The 19847-nt window shown below is 37.1% G+C and overlaps 1 protein-coding gene and 1 pseudogene across 1 annotated transcript; one reads left to right on the top strand and one right to left on the bottom strand.

Moving 5' to 3' along the window:
* Positions 1-5990: 5990 nt before the first annotated feature.
* On the top strand, positions 5991-7247 carry atf5b (activating transcription factor 5b). Its single transcript, XM_043258494.1, is given in 4 exon segments — positions 5991-6060; positions 6260-6704; positions 6706-6762; positions 6764-7247. Coding segments are annotated over 4 exon segments (996 nt in total). The 5' UTR covers positions 5991-6050.
* A 6619-nt stretch (positions 7248-13866) lies between these two features.
* On the bottom strand, positions 13867-19633 carry LOC122358612 (annotated as a pseudogene).
* Between the last annotated feature and the right edge of the window lie 214 nt (positions 19634-19847).

The raw sequence follows: 19847 nt of genomic DNA, 5'->3' as shown, positions 1-19847 counted from the left end.
TCAAACATTACACTGAAGATTAGAGTTAATGTTTAGCAAAATAAAAGACTCTTGTGATCTGTTGTTCATTCTTCACCTAGTTTGGGTTTCTTGGGGAAACATAACCGGGCTTTTAAAAATCTCTCATTATGCTATATTATCACAAATTCTTGGCTTCAATATTTTTGTCAATCTTTTGAAGTTCGGAAAAGACTGTTGTTACAGTGTTGTAAATGAATAAGGCCTTACTGAACTTTCTTTTCGAGTTTTCACCTTCATTCAAAATCTGAAGCGCATGAGCACTGTTTAATGAGGCCTGTGGTTGATCAGTTCCCAAAGAAACACAAAACCTTTGCTAACTTAATGAAAATACATTAATGAAAAATAAATCTAATATTTTATTCGGTAATAATTTATCATAACGAGACAAAGCAAGTGTAACAATTTGAGGGAAAATCCCCAAATAATAAGAAATAATGATAACAATAATAATAACTATATATATATATATATATATATATATATATATATATATATATATATATATATATTATATATATATATATATATATATAAGAAAGAGAGAGAGAGAGATAGATAGATAGATAGATAGATAGATAGTTAACTCAGGTCTGTTCACGATACAAAATTAAGAAATGTTATTTATCATATGAATGATTAATAATATTTATCATTCAGTATATTCAGTATTCTGTCCATGTCCTTAAAAAAAGCTTTGCCAGAAGCAAACAATTTTCCCCAAAACTCTTCTTTTCCTCACCCTTCCGCAGAAAGCTTCTGATAAATAAAGCACTCTCTGTCTGCTGTGAAAGTCAAGTGCGAAACAAAATGTAAATTTAAAACGCAAACAGGCCTACCATTTTTTTATGGACATGCATTTCGACATACATTTCAAACAACATCATTTTTTTTTTTTTTACGTTTTTAAAGGAAATCTCATTTACCGAAGCTTAACAGCACACAGTGAATGGGTGCGGTATTTAATCTTCTCTATAGATTCTTAAGGATTCAGCAAATAATGCACGCTGGAAGACAAGCAGCGCGGCGCTGAAGCAGAGTACTTCATATAGATCTCGCACCTGTCAGCTGTCATCTGTTGAAAAGTGACAACAAAGAGCTGTCAAACACACTCCTTCCTCACCTTTGTTTTGCAGGTTACATGCCTGAACACTGTCAAAGAACAGTGACAATCCCTCTAGCTTCGCTGCATGTTTGCTTTGCATTTTACACATCTTAGAATGCAAAAAAAAGGAGCTTTTACCGTTTTCAAAAATGAACTATTACTTGCTATTGCAATTCTTTTCCGGAATGTATATTTTATATAATGTCTCATTGCACTTCATTGCACCGCTGAAAATATATTAATATACGAAAACTTTTTTTTTTGCATGTGCAAACTTACGGTACGATCTGCATTTGGTTTGGTTTGCAAGTACAATGAGCAAATGAGATTAAAAAAATAATAATGAGTCCAGTAAGTGAAATAAAATAAAAATGCGTCTCCATCCCTGGCATTTTGGAAAATCTATGAAGCACCAGCATTCTTAAAGCAATGAATAGGCTAATGAATTAATTAGGCTTATGTAAATAAATAACCTTCTTAGTGCCTTTTTTGGAATTAATAAGGAGGAACAAAAATCATTGCATTTCGGTGTAAAATGGCTCCTACCAGTGGCAAATAAGAAAGTGCAACAATTAGTATTCATATGTCAATTTTATTATAAAGGTAATGATAAAAAAATTAAATAATAATAATAATTAGATATCTTGTGGAATTTTTTAGTCGCTCATATGATTTGCTATTTATATATATATTTTTCCCCGTCTACAAAATCAGACTCTGTCCACGCTAAATAAAATAGCGAGATGGCAGCTGATCTGATGAAATAAAATCATTCATCTTTGTCATGCAGAAAATGTGTGATTTTTTTCCCCCTCCCGTCTGATATCGCCCGTGACCGGTGATAAGCTAAATATTTTCCATTTAAAGCCCATATTATTACCCTCAAAATACATAATTCCTTTGGAAAACAGAGCGCACTCCCACAGCGCTTTCATGTCTCAAAATCTCACAAACTGATTACTCAGCCTTGATATATTCTCTCATTTAAATGCTATTTTAAAAAGAAAAAAATTATCATAATTCCCCACTAATTACAGATGTAAGAGTATAACTGGCACCTTAGCAACAGAATTTCTTACAACCCATGTGTGCATTTCTAATGTTACCCCAGATAGAACATAAAACATTAATGGGGGCAGGATTCTTTGCAAGCTGGTGATGAAATTATGGTGTAACCTTTATCAATGTACCAGAGTCTTCATGGCAGCGAAGCAAGGATGGATATCACACAACAGCTATTCTTACTGCAAATATTGTTATGATGACAAATCACAAAGAATGAAATAGGGGAAAAAATGCTAAAAAATAAAACAAAACGGTTTTCCTCTGACAGATGTGAACGGCAGTCTGTGTTATTGATTGATAGAGGGCACTCGGTATCTGAGAGCGACCTCGTTCTTGTTCAGAAAACAAATGATTATATAATGTATATTTTACAATGTACATCTTCAGCTTGAGCATTTGGGACATAACAATGCACTTTATTTAGAAATGAGCTCAAACGCGATGGAGCCTGGAAATGTTGTTCATTTTAAATGCCTTGTGTGCTCGCGGATTGATCATCCATTGCAATAAAAAATTGTAAAGTTGGAGAAGATCAAAAAAAAAAAAAAAAAAAGCACGCCTCCGGTAAGCGGGATGAGAAAAGCGACGAGAGAGCGGTATTCACTTTGACTTGGCAGCAGGGCAAGAGGTGGTTCAATCGGTTGTGGTTAGTTTTCGCAGTGAGAAGCGTGCAATGGATTCGAGCGTGAGCTCGTGTTAGAATTTCACGTAATTGAGTATGAAACTAAAGTAAGACGTGCGATCGAAAAGTCATGCTTTTAATGCATTTCTAATAATTAGGCACTTTGTCGGTATTTAAGGATGATCTCAACTAGATTTACTGTAAAAAAGAATTGATTTTTATATTTATATATTGTATTACTTTGTGTTTACAGCAGAACTGCAAAATGCAGCAGAAATTAATTGGAGAAAATGGGGCTAATCATATTACTTATTAGAATATTTCTCATGATGGGTCAATTTTGTAGCCAGAATATTGCAGCGTTGTGGCAAAAACAGACACTAAATGTTTCCAAAGTTAATCCAATAGTAATAATAATAATAATTATTATTATTATTATTATTATTATTATTATTATTATTGTGTAGGGCATGTTGTCACACCTGCCATCAAAATACCTATGAGAAAAATGTGCACAGTAATACAATTATAAAAACATGAAACAGTTAGTGAAACAAACATTGCTAAAACACTGAATGAAGTACAAAGCAGAAATGTAAAAGTAAACATAAATACATAAAGTTTTATACTTTTTATATATATTTTTTTAATGCTTACCAAATTTGCAAACATCTGATCAAAAATACAGCGAAAAATTATACTGTGAATTATTGTTACAATTTGAACTTTTTATATTTTAATATATTTTAAAATACAGTTGAAGTGTATATTCTGCAGTCATCACTGCAGTCCTCGTGTCATCGGAAATCATTCTAATAAGCTGATTTGCTGGGCTACTTAAAAAAAGATTATTATTATTGAACAAATGCATGTTTTTTCATTGTTTTTGAAACCTGGACACAGTTTTATTATTTTTATTTATTTATTTATTTATTAAGTTTAAATGAACAGCATTTGAAATGGTAAACTGCCACGTTTAATTAATTTATTGTATTTTTTTTCTGAATTAGGTATTCATTTAATTTTTTTTTTTTTTTTTTTATGAAATCTTATATAGGCTACATACAGTAGGCTATATTTATTCAAATGCATTTCAAATCAACGTGACAACTTACCCCCACCTGTCACCCTTTGTCAGAAAACACAGTTCGGTATTCATCTAAATGTCTCTTTACTCTATATCTTCTTGACACCGCGCGTGCTAGGTGTCCAACAACCACAGAATAAACATGAAGACAGTCTAAATTTAGTTTACAGGACAGAATTCACCCCACATAAAACGAAAAAAAAAAAAATCTTTGAACTAGATGTTTGAAACCAGCACACAATCCACAGCTAGACCAAAACATACATTTGTATAATTGGCCTTTTCACTTGTAACCCTGTTGTTTCTGTGATATAGCCTCTGTGACAACTTCTGAGTGTGACAACTAGCCCAGTCTCCTTTACACAGAGGTGGAAGTGCGGTGCGAATCAAAACGGGCTAATGAGTGTTTCTACAGCAAAAGTCTTGACTTTTCTCCCCCTTTGCAAACAATGGTCTTAAAGATGAAACCTCATTATACATGTCCAAAGCATAAACGGATCAGGACAAATGTGGCAACAAAGTTTCAACTCGGGCAACATTCCAGCAGGTCTGATGCAACAGGGCTGCAACAAGAGTTACATCTCCATAGTGTAATATAGTGTCCTTCCTCGTCGCATGTGGTTAAATAGTGCTTTACGAGGGTCTCCGTGCTTAGATTTGTGCTTCGATACACGCCCGGTCTGGTTCCGGCAGTCTGGACCCGCTTTGATCGCCACCAGAATGCATTTGTCCTCTGCGTCTCGAAAGAGAAACGCGTTTGTGAAAAGCGAGCTTTAATCAGAGAATAAAAAGGGACTTGACAGTTTCGCAGACTTGAAACGCGGACCCGAGGTTGAAGTTCGGACCGAACTCGCTCCCTTTAGTTTGGACCCTGCGCCGAGGGGCGCGGCGGCGGAAGGATACGGGCTCGTGTGACGCGGTCACTGTTTGGTTTGACGTGATACTCCTCTGTTCTCCAAAACTTTTGAACGATTTATCGCGTAACCGATCGGTCTCGACATCAAATGAAGAAAGAGTGAGACAATGTTCCACTAAATTGAAAACGTGAGCTCCTCCACTGCGGTTTACTGCGCTCACAGACGCTCTTCAGACCGGATCACCTCGGCACGATGGAGTAAGTGTCAACTTCCATTCAGACTTTTATATGAGCCGCAACTTCCTGTGACAGTCTATATCTCAGTTTAACTAGTTTTCACAGTTTCTGAACTGCGAGGACAAAATGCTAAAATGTGTGGAGATGGGGTTTAGTCGTGACGTTTTGTTATGAAAGTGCACCTAAAATTGCTTAACTGAGTTTCTGCATATTTTCTGTACTGTTAACAAGCTCCTTTTTCAAAACTACAGTGTAATGCTCTATTTTTAGGCACTTTTGATGCCTTTGTGTAATTAAAAACACAATATAGTGTATAGTTTTAAATTACATTTACTTACAATATAAACTACAGTACAAAGTACAGTACAAAGAATTTAAACTAAAAATAGTTTTTAGTTAATATTTTAAGACTTATTCCAACCTTTGTTTCCCATTTGGCACTGAACTTGACTAGAGGTATCATATTACAGAATAACAAATGAGATCTAGCAAAAGGTCACATTCTGATTTAAATCTTTAGATTTTTTTTAATTTATTTAATTTATTTGAAATTATTAGAAAATATTACACTCCATCCTATTATTTTAGTCAATTTAGGCTAAAATAACGAATTTTCTAAAATTTACATTTTGTTTTTGGAGGAAAAAGTGAAATTCCATAAAATGAAATGTTCAAGCTTGTGTTATTATTAATTTTTTGACACCTGGAAAGCGGAAATTAACTTTTTATTATTTATTTTTTTACTTCTATTTTTTTTTTTCACATAGGTTTCAGTTTTCGCATCTCTTTCCCGTATGTGGCATTTCTTGATTCTCATGCATTGTACGCAATTCACCATTTCAACCGGAATACAGCAAATTGTGGCGGCATACATTATTCCCAGGAAGACTCCCCTCATTTGCACAGCCGGCTTAAGAGCTCCCTCTTTCCTACTGGCTAACGAAGGCCAATCACAGGCGGAGGGAGGAGTCTGCACAGACGTAGGACTAAATTGGTAAGCAGTACGACACTTTTATTTTGTCCGATTGTTGGTGGGAACCGCACTGCAGCGTATGTGTTAATGGCGTACAGTAAGTAAAGCAAATATTTTGGTGATCGCATCGTCGTTTCTTTTTTTTTTTTTTGTTGTTGCTGTTTTGGTTGCTTGCATAGTTTTAACATTAAAATGCGTAGCTATAGCTATTCATACGCCATTTGCGCAAACATGCATGTTGAAAATATTTCATATCGTGCTTTTATCGAATTAAGCATGTTGTTTTTCCTCTACAGATTGGATGACAAAAACTTTTGACGCTTACCCAAACTCTACTTCCACGGAATCCTCTCCTGGTTCCTCTATCCCACCTTCGCCTCTGGAGCATGATGTCCAAATGCCCTCCGACTTGGAGGTTATGACCACTCTTCTTAAAGAAGAACTGGCTCAGCTGGAGGATTATTACCTGTATGAATCGGCGCCTATGAAATTGGAGAAATGGCAAAAATGTGACAAAAGCTTGCAAGCTATGGCTACGCAGTCGTACTACCAGTTGCCCTGCGCTTCGTACAATGCAAACCAACCTGAAACAAATCCCAGGCTGGTTTCCCTAGCAACCGGAGATCTCGACCTGCGAGGCTTCTGTGGGGGCTCCGTGAGCCGACCGAAAATGTCTCGCCCCGGCCCCTACAGCTACATTCGGACACACTGCAACAGCCAAAGAATATCAGCGAGCGGATGCAAGGCGTGGAGGTGTTCGAGAGAAGGAGGCGTGGACTTTCAAAGGGACTCATTCAGGTTACGGAGCTGGCGTTTGACCAGTGCTCTGTCGACAAATCCTTCGGAAAGAGCCACGCGAGCGCGAAGAAGGTTCGCGAATGTGCCATACTGTTGAAGGAAGAAGAGAAAAGTTGCTTCACGGAAGACGTGTTTTACCGAGCGGAGATGATGAGAGATTCACGATCTCGGCGGCTCCTGGAGCCGCACCACAAACGGGAGGGCCAGAGCCACGGGATGAAGATGCTCGCCACGGCGGGATTGCTATGCCCGTTTGCAGTGCGCGAGAGAGCGAGCTGTCCGCCGTATAAACAATCCGAAGTAGCCGAGTGCTACTTTCATCAGATAACTGCCAATTTAGAGCCATATCACGGCTTCATGAATGAAATCGATCAGCCAATCAGAACTGGGGCTCTTGATATCCAGAATAATGACTACTTGCACCACGAATGCCTTGGGGATCAAAGCTTTGAATGTCTGTCGGAGACAGTGTTGGGTCCTCTTTGAGTTGCCCATCCAGAAACCACTGCAAAGGTCACGGGAAAGTCAGTGCGCGTTTAAGCCAGATGTTAAAGTAGGTTGCTCGGAGAGAAACCATGGAGAAACATAAGCAGAAGAAGAGGGATCAGAACAAGTCCGCCGCCCACAGGTACCGTAGCCACTTTGTTTATGGTGACTCAGTTAGTTAAGTTGCAAGAGTTATTAAAAAGCGAGCATGATTGCTTAAAAAAAAAAAAAAAAAAAAAAAAGCGAGCAGAAGCGCTGAACCATGTTATTTTATTCCACAAATGTTGCTGAAAAACAATAGGTACCGTCAGCGTAGAGAGGCGGAGCAGGACTGTTTGGAGGAGGAGCTTCATGGTTTGGAAGAGGCGGAACAGAGAACTTCGGGACAAAGCAGAATCTGTAGAGAGAGATTCAGTATGTGAAAGATCTCCTGATTGAAGTCTACAAGGCTCGCAGTCAGCGCTTAAAAGAGGATTCCAGTGCCTAAACCGTCTTTTACCAGCATTTCACTCACGCCAGGCTCTGACAGCATGTTTTTATGCTCTAAATAGTTAGTTAAAAAAAAAAAAAAAACAAGAGCTCGTGTATTAAAATGGTTGTGTTTTTCCAAAGCGAAAGCCGCATGGTTTCATGAAACTGAGAGCATAATATCTGAAGCACTGTGACGATAGCCTTGAATACGTTCTAATGACTGACAGTGTTATATTTAATGAAAAGCTGCCCATCTCGAGATTTGACTGAATTTCTTTCTTCAACCCTACTGGTTTGTTTTAGTGAACACGATCTGTGCTACTTTTATTGAAAGATATTCTGTACAGGCTTGCTCCGTTCATCAGCACAACATAATGAGAATTTGTAATAACGTAGCGACATGATCAAAATTCTTACTATTGTAATAATGCAAAGCACTGCGATGTATAATGTCACTACCTTTTTTTGTCTTTTTGCTTTATATTTTCACGTGTTTTCTTCTATTTCTCCTTTATCTCATGTAATTATATTTAGAATAGAGGAGAAACGGCTTTTGCAGCTATAATTAAATTGCTTTAAAATATATTATACATGAAGGTTTATAGCATATTAACGACTGATTTTTTTGGCTCAGGTATGGAATGCATGTCTAATACATTGAAAAGCATGTTGGGTTACAATTTATTGCATGACCCAAAATATGAAATGAAATGCTTTTGTGCATTATGACAATATGTAGAATTTTTAATTTTGCCCATTCGTTTTATTCTCATTAACATAGCGCTTTACAAAAAAAATATGTGCTTTGTTTTGTTTGTTTTTTTTGATTGACGTATGTAACCAGAATGAGATATAGATTGTTTTATGCAGGTTTGCGGAAAACAATCACTGTCGTTTGCTACAGGACTTAAAATTCAGAAGAATTTGAAAGATTTCAACTTATTTGAACAGGTGCGTTACTACAGTAGTACACTGTGCCTCTGAAAACAGACAAGCGTAGCAAATCTGAATGCATTTATTTCTGCAGGTTCTAATGTGTTTCAGAATCTACCAACACTTGATTAATAAATACAAATTATATTGTGCAGTAATTCTTATTTTTGTTCGATTCAAATGTCAATAAATGATTCTTAAATATTTTACGAACATTGTGATGAAGAATTATTGCGCTTGCTTAAACACACATGCACACGATGATGATCGTTCAAATGTTTTATCAAAATAAAAAATTATATATTATTTTTACAAGGTGTTTAAATATGTAAATAATAAAAGGCTGTTAGTAATGTTTTTAAAACCTTTTATCCCTTTTAAAATTCGTACTTACACTGATTTTTTTATTTATTTATCCATTTGATAAAGCTTTTTAAGGATAATTATTGAAGTATAATATTTCTTTTTATATATATATATATATATATATATATATATATATATATATATATATATATATAATTATTATTTACATTTTCAGTACTCAAGCTAACATGCCTGCACTTTTCATCTTTGAGCAGAAAACTGACGGCAAACTGCTGTCGAACTGCTGCACTTTTCACGAGCTATTGGCGCTATTTAACCAGTTATAATTCAGATTTCTCCATCAAACGTGCAGTACGTTATACGTGTGGCTGGTTGTAATGTGTGATGTGGCCTCACGATGGCATCAAAGGAATAATTGAGACGGCAGGCAGCGCTCGCGGGCTGTTATTGTTGGCGCGAGGACCCCAGCCGCTTTATGTGAGTTTAGATCACAGCGCTACGTCCTACACACTATATTACAATCTACAGTTGATAGAAAAACATACAGCGAACCTTTAATTTACAATATATTCATGTCAAATATATGTCAAAAACATGATCAGGTCTTATACGCTTTATAATTATATTTCGACGTTATTATGATTATTATTATTATTATTATATTACTATATGATATATTTAAAAAAAAAAAAAAAATTTGCTAGGCATTTTTATTTTTTTATAGCGTAGATAAACGCTTTTAAATATCACGCGTGCAAAAAAACCCGTCTTTTTTCCGCGTGAAAATTCGTGACTTTAAAAAGCTAATCGGAAATTAATTAAGCCTTTAACGAGAAGTCTTTAATTCAGCAGGATTTCATTTAACTGTAGTCGGTTTTAATAAACTCTGATTCGGTGTTTTTTGTTTTGTTTTTCAGTTTATGAAATTTGAGCAAACTAAACTGATAAAATGCATAATTAAATAATGAATAATGTTATGAAATAATGGAAAAAAATTTAAATACATTTTGTATTATTTTTTCGGAAAGGAAAAATATGTGTGTGTATAGATAGATAGATAGATAGATAGATAGATAGATAGATAGATAGATAGATGTGATAATAGCTGGGACAAGTTTATAGCCCGGGGATCACAAGATGGCCCCATTCCTTTATTTTCTTTCAGCTATTCCACCTGAACCGAACAGTGCAACATCATCCTGTACAGAGCTCCTATATCTAATGTTTTTTAGATATTTAATTGTCAATTGCTTTTTAACTCTAAAGATGAAAAAAGTATTGTACAAGCCGTAACAAAATGAAAAAATATATTCGCATTATCTTTGAATAATGTGTTTTTCTCCCAAAACAGGCGAGTGTGTGTCAAACGTTACCAGAGTAAGAACACAATGGATTTTTTTTTACATTTCAAATCCTAGCCCCATTATTCACGTTTAATTTCACGCACACCATTTACTAGCAGTGGTGCGATTTAAATCAATGTTTTCTTTCCGCAATCTTTTGATGCAAGTGCAAGTCTTTTGGTGGATCGCACCTGCCTTCTTTATTTCCAGTACGGGAATTTCATTCAGTCTTTTAATAGGCAGCGTGTGATGTGACTTCTGAAGAAACAGAGCTGGGGAATGCAGAGCGGTGAAGGATGTGCGTGAGAAGCTTAGAGGCGTTAACTTGTGGCCCTCGGGGCAAAGGGCATTTCACTCAGCGCTCTGTTTACCTTCCAGCTGATCATGCTTGAAGGAATATAAGAAAGACAGTCTGACAGCACTGGCATCGCTTCAAAGTGTGTGTGTTTGCAGGGTTAGAATACATGCGTGTTTAGACACACCCTACACATCTTTCAATAGAAGGCTGCTATTGCCTACAGTAAAAGTGATTCTTATCTGTGACTGCTGGAATCACTAAAGGAATAGTTTTCACTCTTAAAAATAAAGGTTCTTTACTGAAGAATAATATCCATGAACCCTCTCCATTGCACAAAAGGTCAAGCGGAAAGCGGTAGAAGAGGTTCTCTATTATTAAAATGTTGTCATAAATGGTTCTATGGTATCACTACATATATATATATATATATATATATATATATATATATATATATATATATATATACACTTTTTTTCAGTTTCAGATATGAAAATTCTGTCATCGTTTGCTCTTTACAAATCGGTACAATTTTATTTCTAATGTGGGATGCAAAAGAGCAACTTTGACAAATGTGCCAGTCGCTCTTTTCCAGCCATTCAAGTCAATTCCAGTATTTAGTACTGCGTTATTAAAAACAGTTAATTGACCTGGGCAAACATCAACTAATAATAATCAGCCATACGAGACTGATACGCAAAAATGGACTTTGGCATGTTTATTAAACAATGTAAATAGGCCTAATATGTTGCCGGCGTATATTATATTATTGTTTATAGTTAGCATTAAATAACATCAGTGAAACCTGTTCTAAAATGATGTTACCAAGAATTATTTGTTAAGTGAAATAAAACCAAAAAAATGGATAAATATGTAAACATTAAAAACTGAAAAATTTGAATTTTTTTACTTTAGTTAAAGCTGAAATACTAATGAAACTAAATGAAATAGATAAGGTAGCCATACAAAATGCGCAGAGCAGAGGATTGACAAACACGGTCTATATATTACAGTTCACACAGCAGCTCTGTATGAGGAGTCGAGGAAAAGTCATCAATCTCTGAAACTTTTCTCCTCCGGCTGTGTCCGGATCAATGAGTCAGTGAGTCACTTAAGAAGCCGAATCAGTCATCTCTCATGAACTCTCAGGAATTTGCTAAACAGAGCGAGGGCGGATGTCAAGACTCTCAGCGCGTAATGTATTAATACCAGTCTTAAAGCTATTGTGTGCCTTCTGAAGATTGAAGAAAGCGGCACTCGAAGTCTTCTGAGTAACTGCCATGGCTATCGTTTCGTCATTCTGGCAGCCCTGCAGCCTCGTTTTATCGTAATACCCTTCTGAGAAATATCTCACAAAAGAAAAAAAAACATACAGGAGATACTAAGATTTTACATTTTTAGAATAATTACTATTACAGGCTTTCAAACACGGAGTACATACAACACAAAGAGCGGTAGTTAAATGTAACAGCTTTATTATTTTCCATCAGCGCGTATACATGCAACAAAAAGTGTGTCTCTAACAAAAGACTCTTTCTCTCTCTCTCTCTCTTTCTCGAGAACAGGGTCAAGAGGAAAACAACAGAGCAAGCAGATAATTGCACTGGCATCTCATCAGTACAAACCTGCCCCATAATGCCTCTGGCACAGACCTGCGCAAGATATGAATGATGGGAGTCCAAAAACTCATCATTTAAGTTTATGAGAACTCCTCTTCTCAGAGTAATGCAAAAATAACTCCCAATACCAATAATACAAAAACCCCTTTTATGCATGGATAATCGCAATCGTGGCCAGAGCTTGAACACCTTGTTATGTTTCCACAAATCACTGACATTTTATGACCTATACTTAATCTGCAGTTTTCCCACACGCTCTTTACTCACGCGCATTATGCATTAGCAAGATTGTCATTTTTAATAATATTTTTTTTCAGTAACTTGATACCCATATCAATTAAGAAAAAACTTACACCCATTCACCCTAACCCTTACACACTATGAATATTACCTGATGTATTTATAACAACCACCACAAATAAACAATCAAATTTCATAATTCATACCCGCTCCCCTAACATATGTCTATTTTGTTTCTAAAACCATATTCGCGTTAAAGCATATTTGAAAAAAAAAAAATAATAATAATAATAAAACATACTATGCATGATGTCTTCCAATAAAACGTAAATGAAGCCCTGGATAAATCGTATACATACAGTACCCCTATTATATTTAGTATGCGAGATATATGCTTCACCCTCGCTGTCCCGTGTAAAATCAACAGCGTTACCACGCCCGTTTGTTTAATAATGTAAAACAGAAATGAGGACAGTCACAAAATATGAATTCTAAGATATATTAATGTTGCCTATTACAAAAATATGCTAAATACCATGTTGTTGGAAATACCTTACAGCCCCCGATAGACAAAACAAATAGGTTTCGTTGTGTCTGAGAGGAAGACACTATTAAGAAGAGCTTTAATCAGGGTCACGCTCGTGGCTCTGTATTATTTGTATGAGTGGATCCCCATTATTACAAATTACAGCCAGCATTAAGAAGCCGTTCCTTTTTTCTTGCATAAGTATAAAAGTTAATAAGAGTATTTTAAAGCATCTTACCTCTAACACTAGCATATACTTTCTAAATCAAATCATCATACAGTAACTGCTTCTCAGGTTTCAGACCGCTTTTAAAAGCAAATGATTAAAAAAAAAAAAGAAAAAAGTAATTTTTTTTCTTGTCTGAAAAAGTAAATTATTCCTGGCAAACCTTCAGAAATCATTGTTATATGCACAAGACTTATTATTATTAATGCTGAAATCAGTTTCAGGGCTTAATGTTTTTGTAGAAATCGTTATAAGAATAGCTTGACAGATAAATATGTTACTGTCACTTTAATGCGTCCTTTCTGAATAGATCCATTAAGTCCTTAAAAACACTGATCTCAAATGTTAATTGGCAGCTTTGTAAAAGGAAAATAACACCAGCAATGTGTATGTATTTTTGTTGTAAATGCATTAGCATTAGCGCAAAAGCAAAATTACAAAAATGCTTTTTGTGTCAAAATGTTGTCAGATTCGGAGAAAAATAGAGTGGGAAAAAATATTATCAAATCAAAAAAATCAGTTCCGCTGCTGACACGTTTTTGCTTTCGGTTTTGTACAGCAATAAACATAACCATTACAGTAACATCAATCTCAAAACTATTTGCTCTTGGAGCAAATAGGAATGGTGGTAGTTGACAGACTCGTAGGTCTTACCACAGTTCTATTCTGTTTTAAACATTTTGCTACTCAAATGTAACTAACAGTGGAAGTTTCACAGAAACCAGCTAATGGGCAACCGTTGTGTTTTTGTTCCTCCCTTTTCACCTGAACACTGAACAAAATCTACAGTTGCATAATACATAGCTTTACCATGACTTGAAGACTATCCTCATCCTCCTTTCGTGTATGTACATTTAGTCTTCAGCGGCAAGTAAAAGCTTGTATTCACTCAAAAACATTTACCGTCAGTTAAAAGCACTGCCTGGCTTGACAGAGAAAACAACTCCGAAGCAGCCACAACCGAACCGCTCCTAAATCACGTTGTTTCTGGCCTGAAAACAGAAAAACGATTAAGTAATGGCTTTAAAATGACTGCCGTGCGCAAAATGTGTTATGTATCAGGTTAAAGGCATGGGTTTAACACCATTTCGAACACGATTCTCTGCAGAACATTAGTCATCAAGATTAAACACGCCTCACACCTTGATTTCATTTGACTGAAAGGGTGCTTGTTCACACCATGCTCTTTCCGTCACGCTGTAGCCACCCTGATCCTATATGAAAAAAACTCCTACTCTTTTGAATCGCTTTAGCTAGCAGCATGCGTGTCTCTCATTCTCACCGGAGCGTGTAAACAGCACTCCATTTGAAGGAGGCACTCTAGCGTCTCCATCATCTGCTCCTTGAGAAGGGTGTGCAGTCTGACCCGTCCTGCAGACTCGCACAGCTCCAGCTCGCGCACCGTGTGGTTGAGAGCGACTGCCGCACACTGCAACGCGCTGAGCCCTGCAAAGAAAACACCGTGAATCCGTCTTCTTTACACGCGCTTGAAATACGCTTCTAATTAGGCACCGCTTTGATCAAAAATAAGCTGAATGTAAAAGCACGTGGATCAAGCCGGGGTGAGCACAGTTTTACCGCTTTGGCGAGCACTGCAACTTACTGCATTATTTAAATTGCAAGATGCAGTTGCTGTTTTATACAAGTGTCCTGATAAGACAGAATTGTATTAATGCATTTTAGATGGTATCTGATTATGATGATAATGATCTGATCATTGACTATGAAAAAAACAACAACACTGTATGAAGTGCTTTTTTGACAAATGATGACCATATATTTATAGTGTCATAGAGACAAGAACAAACATTAATACACATACACACACACACATATATATATATATATATATATATATATATATATATATATATATATATATATATATATATATATATATATATACACACACACACACACACACTTCATGCACCAACAACCCTGAATTAAGCACATTGCATAAGTATTCAAACCCTTAACCCACTACTTGGCTGAAGCACGTTTACAGCCTCAAGTCTTTTGATACCACAAGCTTTGCATATCAGCATTTGGCAATTATCTGTCATTCTTCACTTCACCTGCTCACCTCTCCAAGCTCTGTCAGGTTGGATGGGGCAGACACACATTTTCAGGTCTCTCGAAATATCTGATTGAGTTCAATACGAGACTGTGTGGCTGGGTCACTCAAATACATTCAAAGAGTTGCTCTTGCTGTGTGCTTAGAGTCACCGTCCTGAATGCTCTGGACTGGGTTTTCTACAAGGCTATCTCTATATTTTAGTGCATTGAGCTTTCTTCTACTCTGATGCATTCCCCAGTCCCAGTCGCTGAAAAGAAACCCTACAGCATGAGGCTGACACCAGCACACAGGTTTCTTTCAAACATTATGTTTGGAATTGAGGCTCATCAGAGCAAAGAATCTTATTTCTTACAGTCACACGGTCCTTTAGGTGCTTTTTTTGCAAATTCCAAGCGTGTTTTCATATGTCTTGGCATGCAAGCATTGGCATGCAAGGCACTGTATATATACAACAATAGGCTTATTTTTTCCTGGTTGGTAAGAAATATTGGCAGCATAATAAGGCTCCATTTGTTAACATTAGTTAAGTTCTCTAATAATACAAATAATTCTAAGCATTTAATAATCAGTCTTCATTCAAATTAACATTTACTAATACATATCAAATGAATGGACCTGAGCTAACAAGAACTAGCAATCAAAACTTGTATTTCTATTATCTAAGATGACTAAATATTTTACCAAAAGCATTGTTTACTGATACTTGGTGCAACATTTTAAAATGTTACCAAAATATACCAAAGTGGTACATATTCTTAATTCACTGGCACAAAAAACTCTGCCAACAAGCGTTCAACTATTAACTTGAATCTTTAACCATTAAACCACATCACTTCTAAGTCTCTCCTTTGTTGTGCAAATTCTGATGACAAATGATTGTCAAATGAGTCACCTAAAAAAAACAAGTTTGTGACCAGCACTGCTGGATTCTTCTCACGTTAAGGCAGTAGGAACGCAGCCACTGCCTTACTGCAGACAAATCTCAGAAAAGATTTTGAACATGCCAACTTAACACAAAAATGAACAGAAGCAATAATCATTTTGTACCGTTTGCATCTCTTTCCTCCAAATTAATATACACGCCATTTGTCATCAAACCTTTCAGGACCTGTCAGAAAACATATTTAAAAGTATGAGTGAGTGTGCAGAAGTAAGCTCTGTATGTTAATACTCAGTACCACAAAGATTTTACCTCCAACACTCGAATATATCCATTTTCTGCACTGAGATGAAGACATGTTTTCCCATACCGGTCCTTCACATTGATATTTGCACCAAGTGACACCAAATCAGCCACCATGAAGTGTTGATTCTTCTGTGCAGCAAGATGAAGGAGTCTGGGAAGAAAAACAGCCCATGCAACATTTATGCGTGTTTGCCCGAGTGACTGACACTCTGAGAATATGCATGTATGATTGTTTGTCACCTTTCCTCTGAATCTTTGATATCCAGTTTCTTCAGAGCCGCCATCCTTCTGGCAATACGCATTACACAAGGATCTCTTTCCCTCTTCAACAACTCTGTGTAAAAGACTGTGGAGAGAGAACGAAAGTAGTCACTTTCCATTGCATGATCTGTTCGCTTTGCAGTGTCATGGTATCGCTAATTGTAAACAGCTGCATTCAATGGGTGGAGTACTAGAGATCTATTCCAGTGAAAGGTAAACCCTTGCATCGTCTTTTATTGTGTTTGAAAACACTGTCAGTTCCACTGGTGTAGTCTTTCAGGATGTTTGTCAGGTCTGTGCATGCGGCCATCACCAATAACCATTGTTCGAGTCATTTTCATGCAAGAGGTTTGTTTGAAGACCCTCTGCGCCATCTTTGTTGGCTCGAAGCGCTTCAGATTTCAGCTGGGTTCCCATTAATCTCTTTTATTCTGCTCTGCTTGAGAACTTAATAATGGGGTTTGTCATAAAGTTGGAAGTGGAAAACTAATGCAGCTGCTTATTGAGCGCGACAACAGCGATGGGAGACCCACTTTCGTTCTTTCTGTATTTCATAAAAAGTTTGAAATGATAAAGGTGGCACTGCAAAAACTACCCTTGCAATTCTTGGTACTTGAAAATTATTTTTCAGAAACTGTGTGCGTTTTCTTCATTTTTTTAAATTATAAGCCGCCTTTGAAAGATTACTCATTAGGATCTGCATGAAGAAACCATCTGCAATGGCTACAGTGAGTTCTTGAAGTAAAAAGAAAAATTATCTTACATCCTTCCGTTTTTGTCTACAGCAAGAAGCTCCTGGTCAGATATGTTTTTTAGCATATTCTCCTCTCTTTCCATTTGAGTCAGAAGAAGGTCATGCTGCTCCCTCTCCCTGCTGAGAATGTGGCCATGGTGTATAGTTCATCTTCTGAGAAGAAACATCCCAGACTTCTGGGTTGGGACTGGCGCTGAATGACTCTTGGGGAGAAGGCACCTGGTATTCGCATGAGTTTATTCCATTTAGATCATCATACCTGTATTTATCGGACTCATAACTGCTATAGTCTTTCTGATCCCCATGAAGACCTTCGGCACCCTGGCTGTAAGTAGGGGATGGGTAGGAGCTGGACACCGAATGGACAGGGGAGGTTGCGGAGGGCACAGAGTAGCTTGGAGACAAAGGTACCTCATTCTCCTGGCCATATGTGTTCATGACACCATGTGGAGATGCATCTTCAACCCAGGACTCAGAAGAGTATGAAGCCAAAGGGCTTTTGTTTGGCAATCTGTTTGACTGACAGGTCTTGAGATCCTCCTCCAGCACTTCTACTATAATTGCAAGCTCCTCTAGGCTTTTGGTTTGAGGTTTCTTCTGTAGCAGACATGAGAAATGTGTCACAACCTGTCTTTGTAATACCAACGAAGTTACCAAACACGAAGATAGCTCTGCAGTGGCAGAAAAGGCGTCACTCACCAGAAAACGTCTCCGGTTTCCACCTGTGTTAACTTTCGTTTCTTATCCTTTTGACCAAAGACAGTGCTGATCAGAAACACAAAGTTATAATTATTATGCTGATATTTTACGTGTTAACCTTACCTTTAGATGTCTTTAAATGTTTTCCCTGTAAAGAGACAGATAAAGAAGAAGACCATGAGAAGCATGCCTCAGTTTGACCGTAGAAGACTGTAAGACATGAAAAAATCATACCTGCAGATCTTTGGGGTCAATACCATTGGCTATCCGTATATTTCTGAGCATGTCCCGCACTGGCATTCTAACTCGGACTCCAAGGTACTTCTTTTCCAGAAGCTGACTTGTGTTTTTAGTCCTAAAGGAACACAGGCCTATTAATGATGCAGCAACAACAAAACTGCATACAGCAACATCTTAAGTCTGGAATACAAGGTTTTTGTTCCAATTTTTCCTCATATTTACTGTCTGGAGAAGTTGATGACCAGTCTGCGGACTTGAGTCAACAGAATCCCACTGAAAACCATTGTGGTATATGATGGTCAAAGCCTCAGGCGATGAGTCCATCCAGTCAGAGGACTTAAAACATGGGTATTTTCAGCTAATTTTTAGTACACATTGTTTTTATTTGACAGGCGTCATCTACGCAACACCGAGCACATTTCTGTTCGAATTTATTGTGACTGGAACAACTTTAAAGCCTGGTACTGTATGGTCGTCCACTGTATGATGGGCAGTTTTTTTGCAAAGCATTTAAGTTTATGAGGCTGGGTATTTTAGATCTGTTCTGTTCTTAAATGCAGCGTATTCCAACCTTAACATGATCGAACAGCATGCAAACAGCAAATCAAATGTTAGCCAGAAATTAATTTAAAAAGTACAATCGATTGTATGTATGCTCATACAGGTAATAATTATGATAACTCAGATTTGAGGCTTGCTTTAATGACAATAACAGCATAAGATTAGATTCTAACCGTATAGCATGCATACGTGTACATATATAGTTACCTATTAAATATATTAATGAGGCTGTATATAAATCTAAATATTGTGATATCTAACACGGACTGATGGTCTTAGCTGTTGGACTATCAGTATCAGACAAACCAGTTAAGCACTAGCTTGGCCAGCAGAAAGACAACCTAAACCAGATAATACCATGTTAAACCTGGCTTAAACCGTTTCCCCAAGGAGCCTATGGATATCAGAGCGATTGATCTCCTCCTGGACAGTGTTTTGAAGATATCCTCTACCCACCTGTTTGACAGCTGCTCTTGGCTATTGCCCCTGATGCATTCTGGGCCGGTACCGGTAGATTCGATCCGTCTGCGTTAGAAGGAGGCTCTGCTGGCAGCGGTGACCCGTAACACAGATAGTCTTTAGGTGGCTTATAGCGCCTTGTGGCCTTTACCTGACTGCTCACCATCCTGATGTCCGGTTATAAAGCCGAGTGCCACGCGTTTACTGTTATGATAACAAATGGCCGAGGAACGGGCTTCTTACCTGCTAGTCCTCATTAAACAGAAGCGTCATGTAAGCGCGGGCTTGTTTTCATTGCCTGATCTGAAGAGGCGGGACAGTCACCGCACATTTAGGACTCACCTGAGTTTAAACAAGCGAAAACAGTGAACCCATGTGGA

This window comes from Puntigrus tetrazona, chromosome 15, assembly GCF_018831695.1.
Source record: "Puntigrus tetrazona isolate hp1 chromosome 15, ASM1883169v1, whole genome shotgun sequence".
NCBI classification, from domain to species: domain Eukaryota; kingdom Metazoa; phylum Chordata; class Actinopteri; order Cypriniformes; family Cyprinidae; genus Puntigrus; species Puntigrus tetrazona.
The sequence above is the reverse complement of the archived record's forward strand: the minus strand, read 5'-3'. Positions and strand labels throughout refer to the sequence as shown.